The sequence below is a fragment of the Emydura macquarii genome, unplaced genomic scaffold (assembly GCF_026122565.2).
Source record: "Emydura macquarii macquarii isolate MOO-44397 ecotype Brisbane River unplaced genomic scaffold, CSIRO-AGI_Emac_v2 contig_3530, whole genome shotgun sequence".
NCBI lineage: Eukaryota > Metazoa > Chordata > Testudines > Chelidae > Emydura > Emydura macquarii.
The window spans coordinates 9,861,149-9,887,126 of NW_027133667.1; the positions used below are offsets into that span (position 1 = coordinate 9,861,149).

General features: G+C 42.5%; 1 protein-coding gene across 12 annotated transcripts in view; it reads left to right on the plus strand.

Moving 5' to 3' along the window:
• Positions 1-25,978, plus strand: part of ERC1 (ELKS/RAB6-interacting/CAST family member 1) — a 530,012-nt gene that overhangs the window by 435,313 nt on the left and 68,721 nt on the right. For all 12 annotated transcript variants that reach the window (XM_067536284.1, XM_067536288.1, XM_067536285.1 and 9 more), the window contains one exon: positions 2,110-2,254. In XM_067536284.1, the coding sequence (XP_067392385.1) occupies positions 2,110-2,254 (145 nt within the window). The remainder of the gene's footprint in view (positions 1-2,109; positions 2,255-25,978) is intronic.

The following is a 25,978-nucleotide window of genomic DNA, read 5'->3' on the forward strand; positions in this document are numbered from 1 at the left end:
CCACAGACCACCTTCCTCCTCAGATAGCTACATTAATAGCCAGTACAACTTAAAAAGATGGAACACAGTGCTGCACTCCATTATATGTGCATATATCACCCCAGTATATATTAGAATCCCCTCTAATACAGGGAATCTTTTTAGAACAGTCTGAAGTACCCAAAAACAGTGAAAACCTAACCTAAAACAATGAGTTGAGTCTAAGAAACTAGGAGGTTCTGAACAGGAACATAACACATCACTTTTCTCCCATCCTATCCGGTCATTCATCCTACCTTCTGTATCAATAGTCTTGATACACAGCAAAATAGGTTCTTTTATTAGCTATTGCTAAGAATAAGGTTTTGTCATGGAGGTCACAGAAGTCACAGATAGAGCCCTGCACGAATACACAAATGTGGATCCACATCCAATCCGCATCAGGCCCAGTCAACTTACCTCTAACCGCCATCCGCAGTCTAGTCATCCACACCCACAGTCAGCTGTTTGCAGCCTCCCCCACTGATCAGCTGTTCGGGGGTCAGCCCCTCCAGGCAGCTGCCCAACAGCTGATGGCAAGCAGGGGAGCCCTGCGGAATAGCTGATTGGCGGCTGACAGGAGAGCCCCACAGAACAACTGATTGGTAACCTGCAGGGGAACTCTACTGATCAATCAGCTGTTCTGCCGGGCTTCCCTGCCTGCTGCCAATCAAACAGCTGTTCTGCAGGGCTTCCCTGCCTACTGCTGATTGGTCAGCTGACCCGCGGGCTCCCCTGCCAGCTGATTTGGCGGCCAGCCACCACCCCCATCTCAAAGGCAGGGAGGCAGCCTCAAAGGCTATGAACTGCAGACAGCTGCTTCCCCCCTTTGAGATCTGCATCCGATCCATCGTCCGCAAAAAAATGATCCCTGGATATAAAGCAGATATCCACAGATTTGCAGGGCTCTAGTCACAGATTCCGTGGCTTCCACAGACCTCCATGAAATTATCCTTTTCAGCTTCTGGGGGCTGCGGGGACCGGAGCACTCAGCCACCACAGGCGGCAAGGATCCCGGAGCTTGCGGGGGAGGTAGGCAAGAGCCCTTAGCCATGGCAGGGACCTCCCCCAGCTCTGAGCTACAGTGGGCTGCAGGGGGCCCACTGTTGTCCACCAGAGCAAGTGGTGGGGATCTCTGATAACACAGGCAGCAGAGACCCCGTGGCTCCAAGCCGCCAAAGGCAGCAGCGATCCTTCTTGCTGTCCACCAGGATGGGCTGCGGGACCTCTGGCTTTGAGCTGCCATTGGCAGCAGAGGCCCCGCGACTCTGAGCTGCGGGTAGCAAGGGATCTTGGCACTCTGGGGTCTCTCTACTGCCCAGAGTGGCTCTGACCTCCGGGATCCCCACCACCCATGGCAGCTGATGGCGGGGGTCCTGAGGCTTTTAGCTGCCATGCGGGGCCCCGCTGTCCCCAGCTGTTGCGGTGGGGGGGGCCTGACAGCCCTGAGCCACAGCAGGGGGAACCCAGAGGCCCGAGCCAGTGTGGACAGTGGGCCCCGCAGCTCCGAACCACGGCAGCAAGGGGACATCAGAGAGTCGTTGATGTCATGAGCAGAGATGAAAAAGGATAAGGAAATTAAGCGTTTTCCTCCCCTCTTTATAATTCACTTTCTTGTGCTAGAAACATCCTTGCTGAGTCATGTTGACAAAACAGTCTTTTCTGGACAGGCGGTTTGAACTATCCCTATGATGGAACGTAAATTTCTTATGTACCCCTTCCCTTCTGCTGGAGAAGGTCTGTTTAAACAAGTGATAACCCTTTAGCACCTGACTGGGGTGCCAGGGTGTCTTTGTCTCTGAAAAACTAGTTTGGGCCTGCTTTTCTTAACCTTGGAGCATGTTATAACAATGTTACACAGTAGAGTCTTGTAACTTTACATACAGTGTTGCCCCACATATTTTAAAAGGACAGTAATATTCAGCAGATTATGACTTTTCATGATACCTTACAGGGCATATTTTGTTTAAAAAAAATATATATATATATATTATAACCTTATAAAAGGGCGAGCATGGGATGCAGGTTATCACAGACTCCCCTTACTTTTTAAGGACACCAGTGTATTATTATAGTCTTTTTTTTCCCCAGACAAGAAGCCCTTTTAGCTGCAATCAGTGAAAAAGATGCCAACATTGCTCTGCTTGAGCTTTCATCTTCTAAGAAGAAGACCCAAGATGAAGTGGCTGCACTGAAGCGAGAGAAGGACCGCCTGGTGCAACAGCTCAAGCAGCAGGTAGGAAATGAAGGGACAGAATCTGACATGTGGGCTGGTGGTATGGGGTTATTATATTGGTTTATATAATTTTATAAACTAAAAATATAGAGCCTTGCTATGTACTGGGACATATCATTCCTACAGGAGTATCCAAAATAAATCCACTGCAAATCCTACTGTCATATGGGAAATTAGAATTCAAGTCACATATTCTGAACATAGAACTCACAGCCCGGAAGAAGCATTGTGGGGAGGATATAATCTCAACTATAAGAGAGTTCTTTCTTTGTGCCACTACATTGATAATTATTCTCGGATAAATGTGTGAGAAGCCATTTGTGAAAAGGGTCTTGAATTTTACCTTCTGCTAGAGACACTAGTAACCACTGATAGCATGTCTACACTACAAAATTAATTCAACTTAAGTCGACATAAGCCACCGCAGTAATGAAAGACACGTTTCACAACCACATTACATTTCTTCTGTCAGCAATGCACGTCCTCACCATGAGCGCTTCCACTGAATTTAATTGTGTTGGGCATTATGGGGCACTAACAGCTGGAGCCCCACCTCCCTTGCGTTCACAGCTGGAGTCCCCTCCTCACACTGGGGCTCACAGCTGGAGCCTCCTCTGTTAGCCCCTGGCGGGGAGACTCCAGCTGTCAGCCCCATATGCGGCTGACAGCCAATGTACTTAACGCAGTCACCCCAACCATATCAAACTGAGCACTACGCCTCTCATGGAGGTGTAGTTATTAAATCATTGTAGTGGGTGACTTACATCGGTGGCAGCTGTATTTTAATGTAGACATTTACAGAGTTAGGTTGACATAAGCTGCCTTACGTCTACCTAACACTGTAGTGTAGACCAGGTGTGATATAGTGAGGAATGGTGACACCTTTCTTGGTGTCTCTGTACTTTGCATTGTCAAGGAGGAGGTTTAAAGGGGGAAATGGTGCCAATTATACAAAGGTAGGAAATAAAAATGTAGGACACCCTGCTGCAGCCTATGTCTTGGTTTTTCATTTCTGACTTTTCCACATAGTTGAGTGGGGTTTGGGAGATCTCATGTTGACCACTGCCTATTCCCCCTCTCTCACCCAACTTAAAAAATCAAACCTCTGTAGCGCTGAGGAAAGAGATCTGTGACCTGAGAAGACTTTTCAGAAATCTAAAATTCACTACAGCACCTCTTTTTATCATCTGCTAGTGTGCTACTCAGTCATGCCCCTGCTTTATCACCTGCATCAGTACATCCTCCATTGCCATTCCACTGTCCACCGCTTTTAGGCCTGCAAACACTACCACCACTATAGAGTTTTCAGTATTTTAGTTTACCTGCCAGCAAGATGATTTGTGCAGTGTTATTGTAGTCATGTTGGTTCCAGGTTACTAGAGAGACAAGATGAGTGAGGTAATATCTTTTATTGGACCAACTTCTGCTGGTGAGAGGGACAAGCTCTTGAGCTTCACAGAGCTCTCCTTCAGGTCTGGGAAAAGTGCTCAGAGTATCAGGGTTAAATACAAGGTGGAACAGATTGGTTAGCATAAGTAGTTAACACATATTTAAAGAACCATTCGAGGTGAAGTGGCCCATTGACAACCCTCCAATCATAGCGGGGAAAGGAAGAGAGGGGAAAGAAGACGGCTGGGGAGGGGGGCTTCTTAGTGGGTTTCAGATTGTTGTAATAAGCCATAAATCTAGTGCCTCCATTCAGTTCGTGATTTAGTGTCTAGCCACAGTTATGAATTTAAGATCCCAGATGATTTGTTTTGCAAGACAGAACCAGGGATGCTTTCTGATCTGGGATTTCTCCACTTCCTTCTTAGGAGACACCAGTGCTCTAGTGCAGCAGTTCTCAAACTGTGGATTGGGACCCTAAAGTGGGACTCGACCCTGTTTTAATGGGGTTGCCAGGGCTGGCATTAGACTGGCTGGGGCTGGGGCTGAAGCCCAAGCCCAAGCCCCACTGCCTGGGGCTGAACCTGAAGCCTGAGGGCTTCAGCCTGGAGCAGTGGGACTCAGGCTTCCGCTTCAGCCCTGGGCAGCAGGGCTCAGGTAATAGACCCTTGCCTGGGGCTGAAGACCTCGGGCTTCAGCTTTGGCCCCTCTGCCTGGGACAACAGGTCTCAGGCTTCGGTCCTCCTTCCCGGGACCGTGTAGTAATTTTTGTTGTCAGAAGGGGGTCACGGTGCAGTGAGGTTTGAGAACCGTTGCTGTAGTGACAGTGGTTTAACATCTAATGTTGAAATAAAATGTTTAATGGTCACATAGTAAAGTTCTTTTTCTGATTGTTAAACCAACATTAAAGCAATTTAGAAGCTGATTTTACAATTTCATAACACTCAACTTTACTAGTAGAGTCATAAATATGGTCACGTTCCATCAAGTTGGCATTCCACTAGAAAGAGACTCACATTCTCACTGTGATGTAAAATGCAAGTACCCAGTTTGATCATGGTGGAAAGTGCTTCTCAGCATGTGACCTTCCAGAGTGTCATAATGCAGTGTTTCCCAACCGGTGTGCTGCGGCAAACTGGTGTGCCATCAGGCCTGAGCAGGTGTGCCATGGAATTTGGAAACTATTTGAAGAGTTCTGAATTGGCTCATGAATATTCATGAGTTCACTTGGAGACTATCTGGTGATGTGCCACAAAATAATTAAAGGTATCAAGGTTTGTGGACCATTGCCATAATGAACAATAATGGAGTGTGGTAGCATTCTATTAAAGGCGTGTATGTGTCTATTGTATGACAACACTTTTTGAATCCCTTTGCAAAACAGAGAGGGACTTTGCGTGGAAGTTTTTTGGGAGCAGGAAGTAATGTTGTGACCTGAATAGTATAGCTGGTGTGAATAGGTCCATTTAGCTGGCTATGGTAGAATGCAAATAGTGTCTTTCTTTTGACTTTGATGAAAAGCATTAGTAGTTTGTATAATTTAGTAGCTGCTGATAATGTGTATACAGATTGACTTCGCTTAAGAGAACAGCATATATAGATATAAAACATCTCCCCAAACCAGAATCAATCCATAAACGGATAAGCCCCAATTTACTTCCCAAGAAGCAATTCCCGAGCTCTTCAGCCATTCAGACCATGCAAAATTTTCATTTATTTAAAACACTTCAGTGCAGAGTCATGGATTCATCGAAGGAGGAAGGTGCATTGATTCCAAGAGATTGTGTAGTGATTCTCTCCTTCAACTTCACTCACTGCCTCCCCCACACTATATCATATTCCCACCCACTCAAGTTGCAAGTATGTTACTGTGAAAGAGAAGGAAGGAGTCCTGCCAAAGACATTTTGGTTCTTTAATTTCTGTGTGTGTGTATTAAAGCTTATATGAGGGAGAGGCATTTCAGAAAGAGGATATGGCATCAATTTTTTTTTTAATTTAAAGCTTCTAGACCCTGAATTGCAGGAATGTGCTTCGATATAGAGACATTTCCTAATGAAGCAGTCAGCATTGACCAGGTTTCCAGTAAATGGAGCTGCCTGCTTCGGATTGGTTGTCAGCTTCCTTGAAGGGATTTCCTCTATTATCAGAGGGAAGGGAGGCGAATTGCAGAGCAAGGGTCACCAACTAATGTGGTCCCAATTTACTTGCTCCCAAAGTAGTTTGTCTCCTTGACTGGTTCATGGTGAAACAGTGGTTGGGAGGCTGCTTAAGATGAGGGGGCCAGAGCTGATGCAAGAAAACAGAGCTGAAGGTTGTCTAACAAAGTCCAGATGTGCTGTGGTGAGTGCCAGCCAGTGTGTTCGGAGTATAAGTCATAGAGAAGCCCCTGCAGTGCGTGTCAAGCCGGCACCCGCACTGGAATTAATGTAAATCAAGAGAGCTTTAATGCAGTCCATCCACCAGCCATCTGTCTGAGAATGGCCTGTCTTTCAGTGATTCATTTTGTTCTCAAACTAAGATTTAACAGTCAGCGTACAGTAATTATTACAGCTTAAAGTCCTGGTCCACAGCTGTGAGTTGTAAATGGAAGGCATATGAGAATAGGCTGATTTTTTCCTGTCTATGGGCTCAATGCCTTAGACCTGTGAGGTTTCCTGAAATAAGATCTCTGGGGCAAGGTCTGTCATTTACAATGTCTGTACAGTGCCTAGCACAACAGAGCCCCAGTCTGGTTGAGATCTCTAGACACAGCCACAGTATAATAATGATGGTGTTGCTTGTGGGCTCCGATCCATGGGGTTTCTCAATGCATGGGTATGGGAGCTCAGAATCAGATTGTTGTTCAGTTGGAATTGTTTGAGAAGCATCATATACATTGATGGTACTGTATAAATGTTCAGTAATAACTTTCATTTCTTTTTCAATCCAACGATAGCAATAGGGGATAGGCTGGCTCAATAAATTGATAAAGGGATCTCATACCTTTCATATCAATGGTAGATCACTGGTTTCAATCCAGTTTAGTTTGGTAGTGAACAGTAGTTGTAACCATCCCTTATGTGCTGAAAAAATAAGTAAGTATTCTGCAGTAATTATTTAAATTTATGTATCAGCTTAAAATAATGACACTGTGGTGTTTTTAAGTATTACTGAAGAATGCTATAACATTTTTTATAAAAGATCTGACTGGTGCTTGGCAATCTTTCTGTTCCATAGTGAACAAGATACATGTCCATATCACAAAACCCACCACTAGAGTTTTCTAAGTGATACCTTTGTACTCTTATTGATAATCTCAGCACAGATGCTAAGGATTAAATGGGTATGATCAGTGAACTTCCTCCCACCCCAAACTTATTTCTCCCAGGAAGATTGGAAGCATATTTGCAAGGGTGAGACAGTATAAAAAAGTCTTACACTGCTGCTGCATGTGCTGTTCCTGTCCTGTGGACATATGGAGCATTATTAATCTGTCATCTTTCACCAGTTTTCAGTATATTTTTAAATACTGTAAAAAGATACTTAATAATTGTTATATTAAGTGGCAATAATATTCACCAAAAGCATCACCATTGTCTGTGAAGAATTAGTCACTTGCTTAGGTTTACTCTTACAGCTTTTCTATCCTGAATATTTGTCCAGCGGAAGAAGAAATCCCACCCAGAGGTAGGAGAAATGAGTTTGTTATTGACTTATAGAAAAATTTCCATTATCTATATTCCCTCAAGCTCGGCTGTGAAATGATGGAGGAGGCGGAGGCATTGTCCCCTCTGCCTCCATCTCATCCTGCTGACAGCATGAGAAACATCTGTTTGGTCTTCTCAATAATGACACAGCAGCTCTGGGCATTCCCTCCCCCACTCCCCTGTGTCTGCCTGGGCATTTTGCTCTTATTTGCCCCACTAGCAACACTGTCATTGTAGCTGCATAATCCTGCTGAACTACATGGTAGTTTAAAAAAAAAAAAAAGTTCCGAGCATGTTTTAGAAAAAAAGTAAGGCAGAAGAAGGTGACACTGAAGGTCAAAGTGCCAAAATGACATTCCCAGAACCTCTTCATTTAAAAACTAAATGCTTCTTTGGCTAATTGCAGGTTAACTGTTGGTATTCTGTAGCGCCTGACTGCTGATCTCTCGGCTTGTCTACACACTAACAATTTACACGTTAATTGTGCCATATAAATCCTGCTGGTGTACTTTAACATAATACTTTTTGAAATAGCACTACATTAAAGTCCACTAGGTAATGTTTAGTGCGCACCAGCAGGGTCCACATGGATCAGTACATTTAGTGTGAATTAGAAATCACTCTCCCATAGAGTACATTACCCCACCACGTAGACAAGCCCTCAGTTGCTTCAGTAACAAGGATGCTCTGCTCTGTATTCCACAACCTCTGTGTACCTGTAGTGATCTATAATGGTCATACTGTAAATTCAGTCAAGTAACCAACCTCTCTAATGGTCATACTGTAAATTCAGTCAAGTAACCAACCTCTCAATTGTTTCTGTAATACATTTGCAATCACTAGCCCATAGCAACTTGTAGACTTCACAGTGATTATATGATTGCAGGGGCGGCTTTGGTTGCCAGGGTCCCTTACTTGCGGGTAATGAGAAGAGCAATTCCAAACCTCTAGCTGCCCAAAATTCAACTTCTGTGGTCAATCTGTTTGGCATTTTCAAGAGGTTTGAGTACATAAAATTAAAATCCCCCTGGCCTCCTGTATCTTCCTCCTCCCCATCTCCTTCATACACAGAGCAGCATGAAATGAGGGGCCATTATTCACCACTCATGGCCCCACTGCATAGAAATGAGCAATTTGTGGACAAGCAACACTGGACTGTAATAATACTTTCTAGCACTTATAGAGCACTTTACATGTCAGAATAGCCATCTAAGTGCTGAAACAGTCCTTTCTGCACTACTTTATGCTTCCTCCCTACAAGGATTTGTCTGATTTCCCTCATGAGGCTAAGGCATTGCAAAGATGTCATTGTTTCTCAAATTAGTTTCTTTGGGGAATGGGGGAGAAGGGAAACTTTTTGGACTCTAGAATAGCCTCCCCTGAAATATTAGTTTTCCTTAGTTACTTGTTTCCCTGGAAAACCAGCAGTTTGACACCTGATACTCTCTTCTCCTAATATGAACTTTTCTGAAGTAAAGTTCCGCTGGTTGAAGCAGTTCTCTTTGTAACAGAAGAACGTAAAACTGAGTCAGAAGAGCTTGACACACAAGCAGTATTCTCTCTTACCATGTGACTACAGCAGAGTTTCCATACTTTTAGCAGATTTTTATTAACACCCTCCCTAAGGAAACTGTACGGACCCTTTTAGAGTAGCAGATAGTCTCTGGTTTGCCCTATCTATCCTAAAATCTAAGGTAATGTCTGCTGATAAGTGGTTCAGGGAATTTGGATCTATCTGTTGTTTAGATACTTACAGAACTTGTGTGTCAGAGCACCCACCATTTATTGGACAAAACTGAAAACTGTCTGGTTCCTGAATGACTGTTCAGAACCACAACATGTGCACAGACTTATGACCTCTTTTTGAGAAAATTTTCAGGCAGAGTGAAGTTATTATGAGAAATGTTGTTGGAGGCAACAGCATTGTTGCCCAACTGTAGTACAGTCACAGCCTCATCTTTATATAGGGAGTAGCTTCAGTGTAAAGCATTCTGTTATGTTCAAGTTCTTATACCACAACTATCACCAGGTATCCGAGCACTAAAAGTACAGCTATATCAAGATTTGAACTCACTACTTTTGACATGTGAAAGAGATATTTCAACTGCCAAAATACAAAGTTTTCGTAGCATGGTTTTAACTGTCCTGACAATGGAGCTGGCATAAGAGTGAGCAGACAGACAATGAGGGAAAGCATTGTGTTTGTATATGTACCATTCAAGAAGCTATTGAATTGTCCAATTGGAGCATCATGGCTTTTGTTGAAGGCCTGTAATCCAAACAGATTATCTGTCACAGAGCTGCTTATTTTGCCACCCTTTGCTCCTCGGTAATTGTTTCTGTCTAGCAGGGAGCTATGCCAGGCTCAAAGACAAATTCAAGTACCTGCAAATCAAGGCTCAAAGATCGCTTTATGTTCTACAGGATAACTGGTGGGAAAAGAAAGAAGAAGAAATGCAGCATTATGGTGATAATAACACAAAGTTGTTTCATGACTCCCTGAAGACCATTTATGGCCCATCAAATTCTGTGCCAGCTCCACTAAAGAGTTTAGATAAATTTACTTTAATCAAGAGCAAGGAGGCATCTGTGAAAGATGGGTGCAGCACTTTGCTGAGCTATTCAGCCATCCCTCTGTTGTCAACCCCAGGTGCTAGAGGAACCCAGAACCCCTGAATGAAGAAATCGCCTAGTCACCTACCACTGAAGAAGTGCAAAAAACTATCAAACAAATGAAGTCAGGTAAATCACCAGGCAAAGACAGCACACCAGCTGAAATCTTCAAACGTGCATGCCCCAACACTGTCAGCCTTAATAATTTCATATAGATAGTTATCTGGGAAACTGAGAAAAAGATTTCAAAGATACAATCATAGTTACAAAAATAAAGGCAACAAATCTGACTGCAACAACTCCCAATGAACTCAGCATCTGTAGATGGTAAAATCCTTGCTTATATTTTGCTCAAGCAGCCTGTCAAATCAGTATCAGAGAAGTTTCTGCCAGAGACCTAATGTGGATTTAGATTAGTTTGGAGCATCACAGACATGTTTTTTGTTGAGAGTCAGATTCAGGAAAAATGCATTGAACAAAACATGGAACTATATGCGGTCTTTATTGATGTTTTTTTAAAAAAGTGTTTGAAACTGTGAGCAGAAATGGCTTCTGAAAATTCCAAAAAAAGTTTCTCTCTCCCACCAAATTTGTTAACATCATATGTCAAGTCCAAGAAGACATGATTGGTCAAGTCCTCGTAGATGGTGGCCTCTCCAAGCCATTCCCCATATCTAATGGGGTGAAGCGAGGCTGTGTGATGGCATTGGTCCTTTTTTGTCTCCTCTTTTGCAGCCATTCTGAATTACACAACTTACAACCTTTAAAAGGGCATTTACATAAGGTACAGAATTGATGCATAACTCTTCAGAAATCCTTGAGGAACTCGTATATGAAGCCTTGTTGCAGATGATTATGCTCTACTTAGTCATAATGAAAGTGACTTACAGCTGATCCTTGATAAGTTCTCAGAGGCAGCTGAACAGCTTGGACTCCCTATCAGCCTGGAAAATCCTGAAGTCCTGTTCCAACCAGCCTCATCAGCCACTATCACTGAACCAAACATCACCATTGATGGTACAAAACTAAAGAATATCAATCACTACATAACTGGGCCATACCATCTCAAATGACGATTCTCTGGACCGAAAAATGTCAAATAGAATACAAAAGACAAGCCAGGGTTTTGGAAGACTTTGCCATAGGATACTCAACCAGTATACCTTCAAATTGTTATCAGAACTGATGATATACAATACAGCTATAATAGCATCCCTTTTATATGGGTGTGAAACATGGCCAGTTTACTGCAGACACATCAAACAACTTGAAAAAATTCACATTCAGTGTCTTTGCTTTATTCTGAAGATCTGCTGACAAGACAAAGTGTCAAACATTAAAATCCTTGAAAGAAAAAAAACAACCATCGAGGCAATGTTTATCAAACCTCAGCTTAGGTGGAAAAGTTAAGTTGTCAGAATGGGTGATGGTAGACTCCTGGAAAAAGTCCTTTATGGCAAGCTGAACCTCAGAAAATGCAGGAGGGCGGTCAATGTAAATGCTTCAAAGATCCCCGTAAGCAGACTGTCACCTCATAGATATAGATAACTTCAAAGTCACACCCAAGGGCAGAGCTGAATATAGAGCAACTATCAACAAAGTTTGTAAACGCTTTGACAGAGTCATGCAAAAAGCTGATTGAAAAAAGGGCCAAGTGTGACTGAAAGTCTTCATTGGGAGCCTATACATTCTTGTGTAACATCTGTTTGCAGCCTTGCTCCTCAGAAATCAGATTATACAGCCATAAGAGAGCACAAGGGATGCCATGATGCCATCATCGGATACAAGGGACAGCCACACAGCAACATTCAAGGCTGTGTCAACAGTGTCTGTGTGGCAGCAATTTACCTTTCTATGAAATTAACACTTGCTCTTACTTCTTTGCCCTCCAGCACTGGCCTTCTTCCTTTTTTATTGTTAAAATAAAACTGTGTATAGGTAGTTTCTTGCTGCTGCTGACTCCAAGTCCCTTTCACCTAGTCTCAGAGGAATATGCTAGCTGTTGGCCTAGCCCTAGCCAGGCATGTCTGTTGTCTGTTTGTTTGTACTAAAGTCTGTTGTTTGTTACATTTCAGTAGTGATTACATAGCTTTAGTTGAGGAGGCAGGTTCAAGTTGTTTGTAAAGTAATTTTATATCTTCAGATTAAAGATATCATAGAAATGGCAAGTATTATTAGCAGCCTTATTTTCAGTTACTTGTACATTTTTTTAAAATTATTTTTTGGTTTGAAATTTCCCATGTATACTCTTAGCCTAAAGAAAAACTATTTTGGTATATTACAAGTATAGCTCTTATTTCATTGAATGCATTAAGATTTTTATATGGCTGCAGTATAATTTTAGTACAGCATTTTATTTTATTTCTTCAAAACTCCATACAAATATTAACTAATAAAATAATTCCTTACAACACTCAGTGCCACTTATATATTTATATATAGCTTGTAAACACCCAGTGCTTCTTATATAACATTTTTCATCACAAAGCTCTTTATAACGTGAGGTAAGTATCATCATTCCTAATCTACAGATAGGGAAACTGAATATACACAATGAATCGATGGAAGAACCCAGATTAGAACTCAGAAGTTCCTGTCTCCCAGTCTGAATATTTGGCTGGCACTTTGTTGTGCTTAAATCATGCAAATGCATTACAGCAGGGGTTTTCAACCTGTGGGTTACAACCCCTGAGCAGGTCACAGCCTTTTGAACATATTGTTCAATGCACTCTGAATCTTTGACAACAAAAAGGACACCACTGGAACTGAAAAAAATACTTGATGAGGCTTAAAAGTTGTGAATTTTATTAAAGGTAAACTCACCAATCCAGGCCTCCTTATTATTTTGTCTGACAAAATGGGCACTCATTATTCACAGCTTCTCTTCCACATTGAAGTTTGTTGGCTTTCATGTGACAAAGTTTTGAATGATTTTTTTTGAGCTCACAAACGATACGAGTTCCTAGCTGAACTTGGCTCCATCCTTGCTGAATACTTCACTGATCGGCTTTGGCATTTTTTAAATGATTCTTTCAGTGGTAGAACATGACATAGGTTCTCAACCTGCGAGTCGCAACTCCCTGCCCTTCCTATATGTCTGAATGGGATGGGGGGGATCCCAACTAAAAGGGAAAGGTGCACTCTCAGGGCAATCCTGATATGGAAGAATAGGTACCAATATGGAAAAGCTTGAGAACCACTGTATTAGAGGATTCAGGATTGGGGAAAATAAATGGGATCTCATCTGCTACAAGGGAATTTCTATAGGAAAAAGTTCCCATATTCTGTGATTTTACACATTGGGGTTGCAACAGATCCCCCTTTCTAGAGAGACAGAATGGATTGTCTTCTACTGAAGAATTGTGTCACACACAGTATATGAATAAAGCTCAATGGAAAATGTTTTGGTTCTTCTTCGAGTGCTGGTCCCTATGTGGATTCCAAATGTGGGTGCGCATGCGTGCCATGCACCAGAGCCAGAACTGTTTGTAGTAGTCTCTGTCGACCCTTGCGCCATGCATGGTCCACATGGTTGCATCCAAGGTCTTATGAGACAGTGCGGGTCAACGCCCCCTTAGTTCCATTCTACCGCCACATGACCAAAGTCAGAACAACTTCTTCTCGCTTTTCAGAATCTGCATAGGCAGCAAAATAGTTAGCCTCCTTACTTATATTGTTCATAGTTGGTATTGTTCTTTAGGAAAGTTTTAGGATAATTAGTTGATGCCGTTGTGTCCCAGTCAGGAGTCTGACCCATTCCAGGGGACTATGCCCTGACAAGTCAGGTTCAAGAACTTTGTCTCTTGCCTGCTCTCCTTTTTGATCAATGCTGCCTCTGTTGTTTGAGTGAGGCTCACGTTGTCATGAGGTGCTCGATCTGCAGCTCCTTCCCGACATGAACTCATGAGGTGAGGGAATTAAGACTGCACAAACACCTCATGGAAGAGGCACTACTGGACCAACTGGCCACACCAGCGGTGCGCCCTTCCCCCCTCCGGTACAGCAGTGGCGGTACTAATGACCTCGGAAAAACCACACAAGACCCAGAAAAAGCATGGGCGTACGCATTGAGGTGGCTCTCCGAGTAGATCGGCCTCCAAGCGCAGTGCCCCCTCCCGCAAGAGGCTGGAAGACAGGTCGAGTGCCGACCCCAAAGCTCCCACTCCAAAGAAACCCAACACACAACAAAAGACTAAACATCTAGAGAGGCCACAGCCATCTACGGCCTGAACCAATGCCCTGCCGACCCCCCTGGGCCTACCTGCTCCACCGGATCCATTGAGCCTGTTCCAGCCAGAACTGAGTATACCCTCTGTGCCTCATACACCAGGTAGGCTATCTCCACTCGCTCCTACAGCAGAATTGCTTAGACTGCTAGATAGCTCCCCACCACTGTTCAGAGCACTGGATGTCAGGCAGCCACCTTCTCTGGCAGATGAACCACAAATCCTACACGCACTGCCTCAAGAGACACCGAGGCATCCGACACAAGTGTCTCCAGCACCACAGGCTCGATGGTACCAACCACCCCACCTTTCCAAGAACAACACTCTGACTCAAAGTGGTCTTTGGACCCAGGACCGTCCTTTTCACCGGTGCACAGCCCATAGTATTGCCCTCAGGCGTTCCCTTTGTATGACCCCAGCTGAGCAATAGCCGCAATATCCAGGCAGTCAACCACCACAACGGGGCCACCATTGGCCCTACTGACACAACTGGGACCCATACCGTGCCAGAGGAGCACCACTATCTTCATATGGGCCCCCTTTGGACTTCACTCCATTGGTATATGAGGACCCACAAGGTACCACTCTGCCTATGTCAACCACAAACTTCCCCTCTTCTGCTCCAGGGGCACCATTGGAAGAGGATCACAGGAGGATGCTCTCCTTTTTCCCTGGACACTAGAACTACGGTATGCTTTTCCTCCCATCCCACTACTCCCACAAGTCCTCCGCAAGGTGAGACAGGACTGAGCGACCCTTATACTCATAGCCCCCTTCTGGCCCTGACAATACTAGTTCACCAAGCTTCTTCACCTTTCAATCTGCCCACTGTTACGCCTTCCACCTCTCCCAAACCTTCTCACTCAACAACAGGGCCAGATCAACCATCCCAAACCGAAACCTCTTCATCTCACGGCCTGGTGTTTGGATGGGTCCTGAGCATATAACAACAGTGCTCTACACCAGTACAGAATGTATTCACCCATAGCAGCCCCCCCTCCTCCAGGGCGCGTTACCAGGCAAAGTGGCACCAATTCATGAAGTGGACAGCATATTCATCACAACCATCCTCGAATACCTACTTACTCTTCGCCGCTTGGGCCTCACCCAGTCCTCAGTGCGAGTACATCTGGCAGCCATTAGTGCTTTCCTTCTGCCGATAGATAGCATCTCAGTCTTCACCCATGTAACCACAGCTTGCTTCTTCCGAGGCCTCCTAAACATTTTTCCCTCAATTAGGAAACCCACTCCTCCTTGACACCTTAACCTAGTCCTCTCCACACTCACTAAACCACCCTTTGAACCCCTGGCCACATGTTCCCCTCAACAACCTCTCCATGAAGGTGATCTTTCTGGTAGTCATCATGTCCACCAGACGGGTCAGCAAATTAAGAGCCATGATGGCGGATCCGCCATTCACGATATTCCATACAGACAACGTCTCCCTATAGCTCCACCCCAAGTTCCTCCCCAAGGTTGCTTCTCCGTTCTACCTCATCCAAGTTATTCATCTCCCAATCTTCTACCCCAAACACACACCTCCACCAAAGCACGTACCCTATACTTGCTCAACATCCACCGGGCCCTGGCCTATTACCTCCAACACACCTGTACCTTCCGAGCCTCACCCAGACTCTTTGTCATTGTAGCAGCACACTGCAAGGGCCACACTTTGTCATCTCAGTGCATCTCTAAATGCATCTCATGCTGCATCACAGAATGCTACTCCCTCTCACAAGTATCTTCACCACCATCACTGCCCACTCTACACAAGCAACCCATCAGCCCTACTTGCAAACTTCCTCAGTAAGATATTTATAAAGCAGCAACGTGGTCTTCCATCCACACACATTCACTGCTCATTATGCCCTCTCACACGCAGCAATGGCAGATGCAGCAATTGGCCAAGCAGTACTACAGACTCTGACTTCCACTGACCCCTTGCTTCCTCCTCCAAACTGAATACTGCTCGCTACACTATCCAAGTCTGGAATCCACATAAGGACCAGCACTCGAAGAAGAAAGGAAGATTACTTACTGTAACTGATGGTTCTTCAAGAGGTGTGTTCTTTGTCTAGATTCCAATCCCACCCCCCATCCCCTCTGCTATGATCCCCTCTGCTTGATGCCTTTTGGTAAGAAGGAACTGAGGGGGCGTCAACCTGCACAACCTCATAAGACTTCAGATGCAATCATGTGGACCACGCATGGCGCGTGGGTCGACGGAAACTACAACAAACAGTTCTGGCTCTGGTGTGTGGTGAGCATGTGCACCCATGTCTGGAATCCAGATAGCAACCACACCTCTCGAAGAACCATCAGATACAGTACTTAACCTTCCTTTCACTTATATTTTTGAGAAGTTGGAAAAAAATTATTCTCCTTTGAGTGTTCTCTGCATATTGCCACTTATGGAATGCTCCAACCGGTGCATCCTGGACATCAGAACTATAGCTAGCAATAGCCATTGGAGTGCCCAAGCACTTCTTTGGTCCCTCCCTTCATTGAATGTTGAGCATTCCAGGGCAGGGCTATAAAAAGACATGGCACTCCAGCTGCCTCAGTTCCTTCTAACCACGACTATTTGAACTATCATTGTGTGGAGCTCCAGAATTCGTCAGCATTAGTGATTGTTAGCTAGTTTTAAATGTTAGTTATTACACAGTTAAATGTTGTTAATAGTTATAATAATAGTATAGTTACCTGCTTGATATAGAACCAAAGGGGGGCGGGGAAAGGTTTCAAAAAATGTTTCTTGTCTGGTGTTGTTTCTGATGTCAGATACATGATAGATCCTGATGTGTTTAGGTGAAGGACAGTATCCTCAAAGTGTTCAGTTTGCTCAATGTTCACATCTAGAGCAATGAAAGACAGCTAGAATAGGCTTCAAGCAATTATGTTGCAAGGTGCACTGTCAGTAAAACCATCTGGTTTGGGGAAAAGACAAGGTTTGGGGAAAGCTCACAGACCAGCATCAATATCAGGCAAGTCTATTAGAAAGAAGGATAAACCTCCTTCCTCCACCTCTAATTCCAAGAGATCCAGTGATAAAGATCAGAGAAAGATATTCTCTGAGAGGTGTTGGCCACTATATCTAGAGCCAGTCCTGTTAGTAAGGACTTGACTGGTAAAATGGTTGTGATTACTTAGTCCTCCGCAGTGTCGGCCTCTTTAAAAAGAGCCAATCCACAGGAGAAAAATTCCTCTAAATAAGATATGTTTAAGGAACTGATGCTTGGTGTATATCATCATAGGAAGATGAGGACACGTTCTTCCTCAGATTCAATACTCTTGGATCCAGATAAGCTGTTCTGAAATTGAAACGTAAAGGACCAGTGGAACAGCAGAGTAAAATGGAACTGATGATTGATGGAGGAATTTATATTTTCTTTCTTGCTTCCACAACCTAAAATGCCTTCTGCTTCCCCAGAGAAGATTTTTTTTTCCAATTTCCTTTATCCAACCCCAGGTGTTGTTGCCTCCAATTTCTTCTGAACCAAAAATAATCTTGGATTGCAGGAGTAATACGGATCATGGACTAGATCTACACAAAGAATATTATGAGCAGAGGCTCCCATATGGTTCAGATCTGTCTGCACAAAGATATGTACAATCAGATCTGAATAGGGGTTTTTGGCCAGACTGGTAAATACCACTTAGGATCCAATAGCCACAATGGATTTCTCCAGTACGTTATCAAGAATTCCCTATGAATGGGAATAGACTTTTGCCACTTAGGTTCAGAGAGGATGTGCATCTACCAGATTTGAAGGATATGAATCTTACAGGACCAGTCAGCCTGAACAAATTTCCTAGAGCAGTGAGGGAAGTTTTGTCAGAAGAGGAGGAATTAGTGGAGCTGTGGGAGTCAGACCCAAACTTGGGAGAGATGACATCTCCAAATGAAAATGTGGGGGACAATTCAGCCTCATCACCTTCAGAGGATGTGGTTGTTATTTCATGAATTAGTGGATCATATGACAGAGACATTGGATATTCCCTTTGTTTCAATTGAGAAATCATCTCGTCCAATTTTTTTAAATCCTGGAAGCACTTGATCTCTTTACACCCTGAAGCATGAAATTTGAGTACACCTTTTATTTTAGATTTAGGGAGCATAGAAGCTCTGTTAGTATACAGGAGCCACAGGGTTTTGTCCGAAAATGCCAATTTGTTGAACCTGAAATGTTTTGCACAAACATCAGGTTCAGTGAGCATTCAACAAACCAGGCAGTTTTGGGCAGAAAACTGTCTGCTTTCCTGTCAGTTCACCTGGTGGGCTGTTGGGGACCCCAGGATTCCAGAGTCTGCAACTCCAAGGTAGACCCACCACATGAACTGCCTTAGTGCCGGGAAGCCACGGGCACCTAGGTCAGAGCATCCCCACTGTGCAGATGGGTCCACAGTTCTGGGGCAGCTGTGCCACACAGATTGCCTCTGAGTTGGGAACTCCTAGGGCTTCTAGGGTCTCCAACTCAACAGTAGCTCTGCTACGTGGAGGGCTTCTTGACTCCTGAGGTGCATGACTCCAGCAGCCCGGTGAGTTAGCTCTCCCAAGAGTTAGGGAGCCAGTGGGCCAAGAGGGCTAGAAGTCCTGGGGTCCTTAACCTAGGGTAGTCCATATAGAGGGGCTGCCCTAGAGCTATGGACCCTGAATCCTGACAGCTGCTATCTGAAATTGACATGATTCTTGTCAGTTTCACTGCTGCTGGTCAGCTGTGGGCAGCAGTAAAACTGGCAAGAATCATGATAATTTCAGGCTGCTGCTGTCAGGGTCCCAGGAAGCACATTTCCTCTTCGAAACACCATATGTCTGTGTTTCTGAAAACCCATTTTTAAAAAATTTCCAGTATGAAGTTAAATAAATAAATAAATAAGGTTTTGTTCTGAATTGAAATGAACCCAAGTTTTGAAACATTGAAATTTCCTGTGAACCAGAAATTCTGAGTTTTGGCCAGCTCTCGCTGCCTCTGAGTGGATCTCTGTGGGAACAAATTGACTCCTGAGAGGAGAAAGTGACATGATTCCTGGGAGAGTGGCTTCCTTATTGAGTTAGGATTCATCCCCTGGAGTCTTTTCAGCATCCAGAAATGGCTTTAGGAACTAGGTCAAGGTTAGACTTATAGTGGAAAGCAAGTTTCAACCTTAAATATCAAAAAGCTACTTTTGCTTTCTGCTGCTAGTGAGGGTATAGACTAGGAAGAAGTTTACATCTTAACTTTCATAAATTCTGAATCCCCAAATGTATGATTGATTCATTATCACAATACTGATGTCTGAAGGGAGCAGGAGGTCTCTTACCTTGAATCCATTATAAAGAACAGCCATTTTGCTAGTTTATTTCCTATTGTTTGACCTTAATTAAAATATGACTGGATTTTGCCCTTTATCCTAGTTCAAGCTGCTTCCAATGTCTCTTTTCTAGTATCTTCACAACCATTCATATAGATGTTTACCTGCCAACCCAAGCTGCATTTCATGCAAATGTTTATCTACTACTGTTTGGGTAAAAGAAACAAAGGGAGCTAGCTCATTTGGGCCTGTTTATGTTCTCCATAGACTCTAAGTCATGAGTAGCCCAGATATCTGTCTTGTTTTTACTACACAGTTACTGCTAAGCTGTTCTTTTCTGTTCACTGGAAACTTCGAATTTATATACTTAATTTCACCATTTGTGCCCCATTAATCTTTTTAACAAGTTAAAAACAAACCTTTTCCCAAATCAGCCTGTGACTCAGTTGTGGACTCTGATACCATGCCAGAGAGCCTTTTGCCTCCCAGATATTTGACAGATAAAACCATGGCTTTACTTCCATTACCTAAACCAGAACACCAAATTTCTGCCAACTGCTTACATAAATGCTGGTAAAAATAATTTTAATAACCCATAAGAAAACACACATGTATGCATTGTTTAAACTTAGAAGACTGCAGAAGTTTACTTGCTCTGTGGAAGTAATAAGTAATGGACCTTGATGTTTTTGGACGTTTTTTAAATCTACTTTCTGTCCCCCTTCAAGCCTCTTCTGTACCCACAAAGAGGCAGATTAGGTTTCAGTGAGTTCTGTTTGACTGATGTAAGAAGAGTCCAGAGGTTGAGAGATGTGGGGAAGTCTGGACTCAGACCAGTTTCTCTTTGTCCATCTGTTCTCTTTCTCCTCATCATTTCCAGATGTTTCAAAATTTTGATATAACTCTTCTTTCCTCTTCTCCACCCTCCCCAACCATCAAACCCTGCTTGTCCTTCCTATTGTCAGACTGTTGCCTTTTATGATACTATGGGGATTTTATAAATCCTTTGGCTTCCCTGATCTCTCTCAAGTCCTCTGTCTGGAAGTAAATCAGTCTAGGTTTTTTGCCCTTATCCTTTTGTTCCTTAATCCCTACCTCTTCCTCTGCTTCTGTCAGGGCTTCATGATTTGTGTCCTTGTTTCACTAGGCTTACTGACCTCAGACTGAGGATATCATTAAGGATAAAGCAGCAGAGGCAAGACTGAATGATTGGTTCAGTTTTTCATCCTATGTTCCCAGATCTCCTTTTTATGCAGGGTGCTCTACAACAGAGATGGATTATATAACCTGGAGCTTGCTCCAGGACTATGTTACCATGTCCTTCAACCCTATAAGTGGATTTCTAATCGATGAAAAAGGATAGTATACTGCAGCATATAGGAAGAGCAGCAGATTGGGAGAAGATGAGCAAAATGGAACACTGGCTGATTTGCCAACACTTTAGAGCAACTCATAACCAAACTGACCCATCCCAACTCTTTTCTTGTCGCAAGTTTTATAGAGAGATCATCCTGGTAAAAATATAAACCACACAAGCATGGTACAGAACTTCCTTTTTTTTTTTTTTTTTTTTTTAAATCTTGCCAACCTGGCATCATTACCCAAATGTTACAAAGGTTTGATATGAAAAAATAACCCTTGCAGAAAAAAAAAAAGTGTTGCTATATTGTAATAATCTGTGTTCATATGCTGTGTGAGGGGGCAGTGTAGATGGACTGGAATTCTCTGTCTGCATACTGCATGTGAGGGATAGTGCATAGACAGGAATTTTTCTTCTGTGGACCAGATACAGGGACGGTGTGGATGGATAGGAATTTTCTGTCTGTGGACCACACGCAGGGATGGTGTGGACAGACAGGAATTTTATATCTGTGTGTTTGTACGTTGCATATGGAGCAGTGCTGTTTTTAGCAGATGCCAGACCTCGCAATTTGCAGTACAAAGAAAATTTCTAATGTTAATTTAGTTTAGTGTAGCAAAACTCCTCCTGTTCCTTAGGAAGACAGTTTATTGTACTTCTCCCTTCAGTAATTATCATAAAGCTGTTGGCCAGATTAAAGGATGACAGTGAGGCAGAGAGAGACAGAAGGCTGAAATTATACTTTTTTTTTTTTTGCAGCCAACTTTGAAAATTAATCTGTCAGAAATAAATCATAGGCACAAAGTTTTTTAAATAATGTTGCTATCAACACTGTTTATATCTTGGAGCACAGACACACATTTATACACACAGAGCTGGGCTCTGGGCTATTGCAGACAGCCTGTGTTGTGATGACATTGAGCAGCTCACGTCACTTTAGAATCTAGGAATTTGTATCTATTGGCAACTTGTCCTTGCCAAGAACAGCTCATCGAGGAGGGTATACTACTCTCTAAGGACTCTTTGAAGCTGCAGGCTATTGAAGTGCTGGGTCATATAACAACAAAAATGTGAGGCTAAAAATGTTCTGGTGAAAACATGGGGAGGGGAGTAATAGCTTACTGAAACTCACTGATGTTTAATGCCTTCTAAAAGCACAAAATCTAAGGTTCCTCTCTGACTGAAGAAAGACCTTTGCTGTTTGTTATGGAGACACTGTCAAATTAGATATATGTTTTGAATTTTTCTAATGATATCAACTAGTGCTGCTCTCTGTAAGGGTCTGTGAACAATTCACATATAGATTCATGTCTTCAGAGCAGGGGGTCACAACTTGCTTATCAAATTCCATTATAGGCTGAAACTTGCTAAGTAAAATAACAAACAAGAAAAACAGTTTGTTAAAAAGATGAAATGTGTTGGTTAGAGAGCTGAAATGATTACAGTCTTGGTTGGCTGTATTATAGTCTCCATGCTTTTGCAATGCAAATTATTCTTCTCCAACACCTTTCTCACACTGCTTCTCATTCTAACAACAGTACCAGTGATGTCATTGGGTAATCCATAAAAAACAAGTATGACTTAAGTCTGACTTTAAAACTATAGAAAACAGCTCTTGCCTGTCAGTATGAAATTAGGATGAGAGTTCCAAACACAAACATGGGCAGAGATTATTTTCCTTTATTAACTATTAATATACTGTTACCTCTTTTATTCATATTGGGTGTTATTGCAGACTCATAGCTATAGTTACAACAAAGGTCTGTGATGACTTTATGACTTTGTAAATACTGCTTACTGTAGGAATATGCAGACAGTCAAACTATATCTTTCAACTTCTGTCTGAGACTTTAAACTGTACTTCTCACCTTTCTTCAGTTGACAAAACACCCCATATTTTGGATCCAAATTACTTTCCCTCACTATTTTTGTTTCTGTAATTTACTAACTCTAGAAAACCCAGATTAGCAAAATGAAATTGAAAAAAAACTCCTCACACATCATTAATTAGTTCTGTGCTGTTTGGATCTTTTTACCATGTGCCTTTTTTAATCCCTCACTTTAGCTTTCTCTCCCATTTTCCTAAAGAAAAGAATAGCCATTCTGGCAGTAACAGATCTTTGAAACTATGGTATAGCAAGTGAAATACTTAGAGAACTAAAGTCTGATAGTCCAAAAGCAACAAAATTTGACCAGAGGAGATACCATAATACTGCAGTCGTCAGCCTGAGACAGGAATAAAAGATTCATCTCATAGGGTCTAAGTGACAAATAACACCAACTTATCTAGTGTTTTAATACCACTTGATATCTCTTATCTGAATAAACTCTTCTCAGTATTTTACCTGAAGTGGGGTTCTTTTCTAGTGGACTATTTAAATAAGCAAAGGAAATCCCTGACCAAAATAAACTTCAAGGTGAAGTTAAGGTTGCAAGAAAATATCAGTAACTTCAGGTTGCGAATCTTTACAAGAACATTGTAGTCAGTTCTCATATATTTTGCAACTATGGAGTTTCACCCCTGCTAAAAAACAAATGTGCTCAGAATTTCACAGACAGGCAGAAACGATGAATGAGAGGTTAGAACTGCCCCATTCATCTTAATAGGTTGTTTTCTCTTAAACTTAAAAGACAGCATTCTGCAGCATCTTAAAACTGAAAATGTGAAGGTGTAAAATAAATGGAATTTGATATCAAAATAACAGAGGAAGCTGCATTGATTACATTCATTTTCATATTTAAATCAGTAGAAATCTCCATTTGTACCATACCTGAAACTGTTGTAGAATTTTTCCATTATACTGCTGCAGAGTCCAGCTTGTCATTGTATACACTCATCTAGATTATAGTTATCTTTTTTTCCCCTCTTACGACAGGAAATTCAGAACTATGATTATACTTTCAAATGTTTGAGTTTCTTGTAAGTATGGAAATTCAGTTAAGGTATCCAGATTATCTTAACTCTCTATCTCTGCCTATGAAAATCAGAAAGGCAGACTATTTTATCTATTCCTAACAAAATCTTTCAATTTGTCAGCAACCACAAAAGCTAGAATGTTTCATCCTTAATTCTAGAGTGGTTGTGCCAGTTCTAGCTGTTTACACAATTCAAAGGGGAAAAAATTACTTTGCAAATTCCTGATTGGGCAAAGAGCATAGAGGAGATAATAATTTCATACTCTTCATAAAGGCCTCCCATCTTACAACATGAGTATGCTCTGTACTTCACGGGAGGTGATCAACACTTCATAGGATTAGGTTATATTGGCTTGCCAGTCAATTATCCTAGATGTCTCTAAGTGCTAACATGTCTCCATATACAAACCTCCTGGGCCCAGATCTTGAAGAACAAAAACATCATACTTAGTATAGGAACCATATATGTATGAAACCAGTGTTCTACCATGCACTTTTTTTATATTCCAGCTTTAGAGCAATAAAGATGGGGGGCTTGTATCACTTTACAGCAAATCTGGATAAGGCAGTTCAGGGTTTTGGATGCACCGTTATGCACTAGCTCCACCCACATGGCCTTGCCCCTGCATTATGGTGGTAGTCCCCACCACTATCACCATCTGGAATAGATGTGGCAAAGGGGCTCCCCCTCCTTTCCCAGAGAGGCAAGAATGGCCTGGGATTCCCCAGCAGTAAAAGTAGAGGTCCTTCTTGTCTTGGGTGCAGCAAGATTGGCAGCCAGGGTCCCCTCTGATCCCTGATGAGGCATTAGTTTCAGCAGGAAGGCCCCCCAGGTACTTCTCCACAGCCAGGGTGCATTTTCTTGATTGAGTGGGCTCGACCTCTCCCCTCCTTCTACCACACAGTCTTTTCATGGGAAGTGTTGTCCTGGGCCCCCCAGAGCAGTAAGTCTTGGAATTAACATCCCATTGAGATGCCTGGGGGGAAGTTTATTCCTCTCAGAGATGTTGTTTAAGCTGTCTGAGGACTCAGGAAGATGGCCCTGCATCAGTTACCCTCCAGGCATAATTACAAGCATTTCTTTGCAATCACATGGACTAAAATCTTTTTTTTTTTTTTTTTTTTTTAAATGAAAGCTGATTTCCTATGCCTTAATCCAGTTGCCCTCTATGAGGACAGAATTAAGGTAGTTGGTTATCTTTGCTTTCAGATGACTGAGGTTTTTGGAAGCGTAACTGTCTCTGAAATTCCGGGCTTTTTAATGTCATCTTTTTAACCAATTAAAACATTTTTGTAAGGATTTTATGCTTGTTATTGTTACATATTCATGACTTCATCTTCACCTCAAAAATATTTGTCTAGAAATCTTAAACTCTGCTTTGTATAATAAGTATAGCAGCAGCCTAATAAAGTTTTATACAAATGTTCATTTTCAATCCTATCAATTATTTTGTATTTCTTTCATTTCTTTTACACTACCAATGCTACTGCAAGGCAGGGGCATAGAGTGAGAGACATTCTTTCAAGCCTAGATTATTAAGGCTTTTATATACTAGTTTTTAAATGAACAGGTGTAACCAACTGTCTCACTCCCATCCTAAGGATTAAATGAGCAACTCATTCTGCTTATTGTTACCACCTTCAGATGAGTTTCAATAGATGAATCTCATGGCTTTGTGTGGTATGAAGGATCCTAGACTGATTTAGCCTGTAGTCATAGCATGCTCTATATGTCCTTTTGATCTTGTCTTAAGGCTTTGAATCACAGCCACCCTATTTGTGTAAACCAAAGGGATTCAGCACTGGGGTGAACATTATCAGACTACGCCATTCCCAGGTCTCAGAAATAAAGGAAAACACCTGCCCAGCCTTCCTGCCTGGAATCTTTAGATGTGGTGCTGAGACGCCAAAGATTCAACATACGTTACATCCCTCAGGATTGTTAGCAATGAACAGGACTACAGTTTATTTTAGAACAAGTGTAACTAAAACTCACAGCCTTCATTACTTTCAAACTGGGATTGGGGTGATTTGAGATCTTATAAAAGAAATGGCTGGGGGAGGGAGGGAAAGGGAATTAAGTCTGGTTATCACTGTTTAGTAAATCAGAAAACTGTAAACAAAGTGTGAGAGAACATATACTAATGTGTTAAATTATGGATACTCCATTATGGGGAATCCCAAACTCATGGTCTAGTTTGGGATGACTTTTATATCTCTGGTGCTGTCTATGCAGAATCCAAA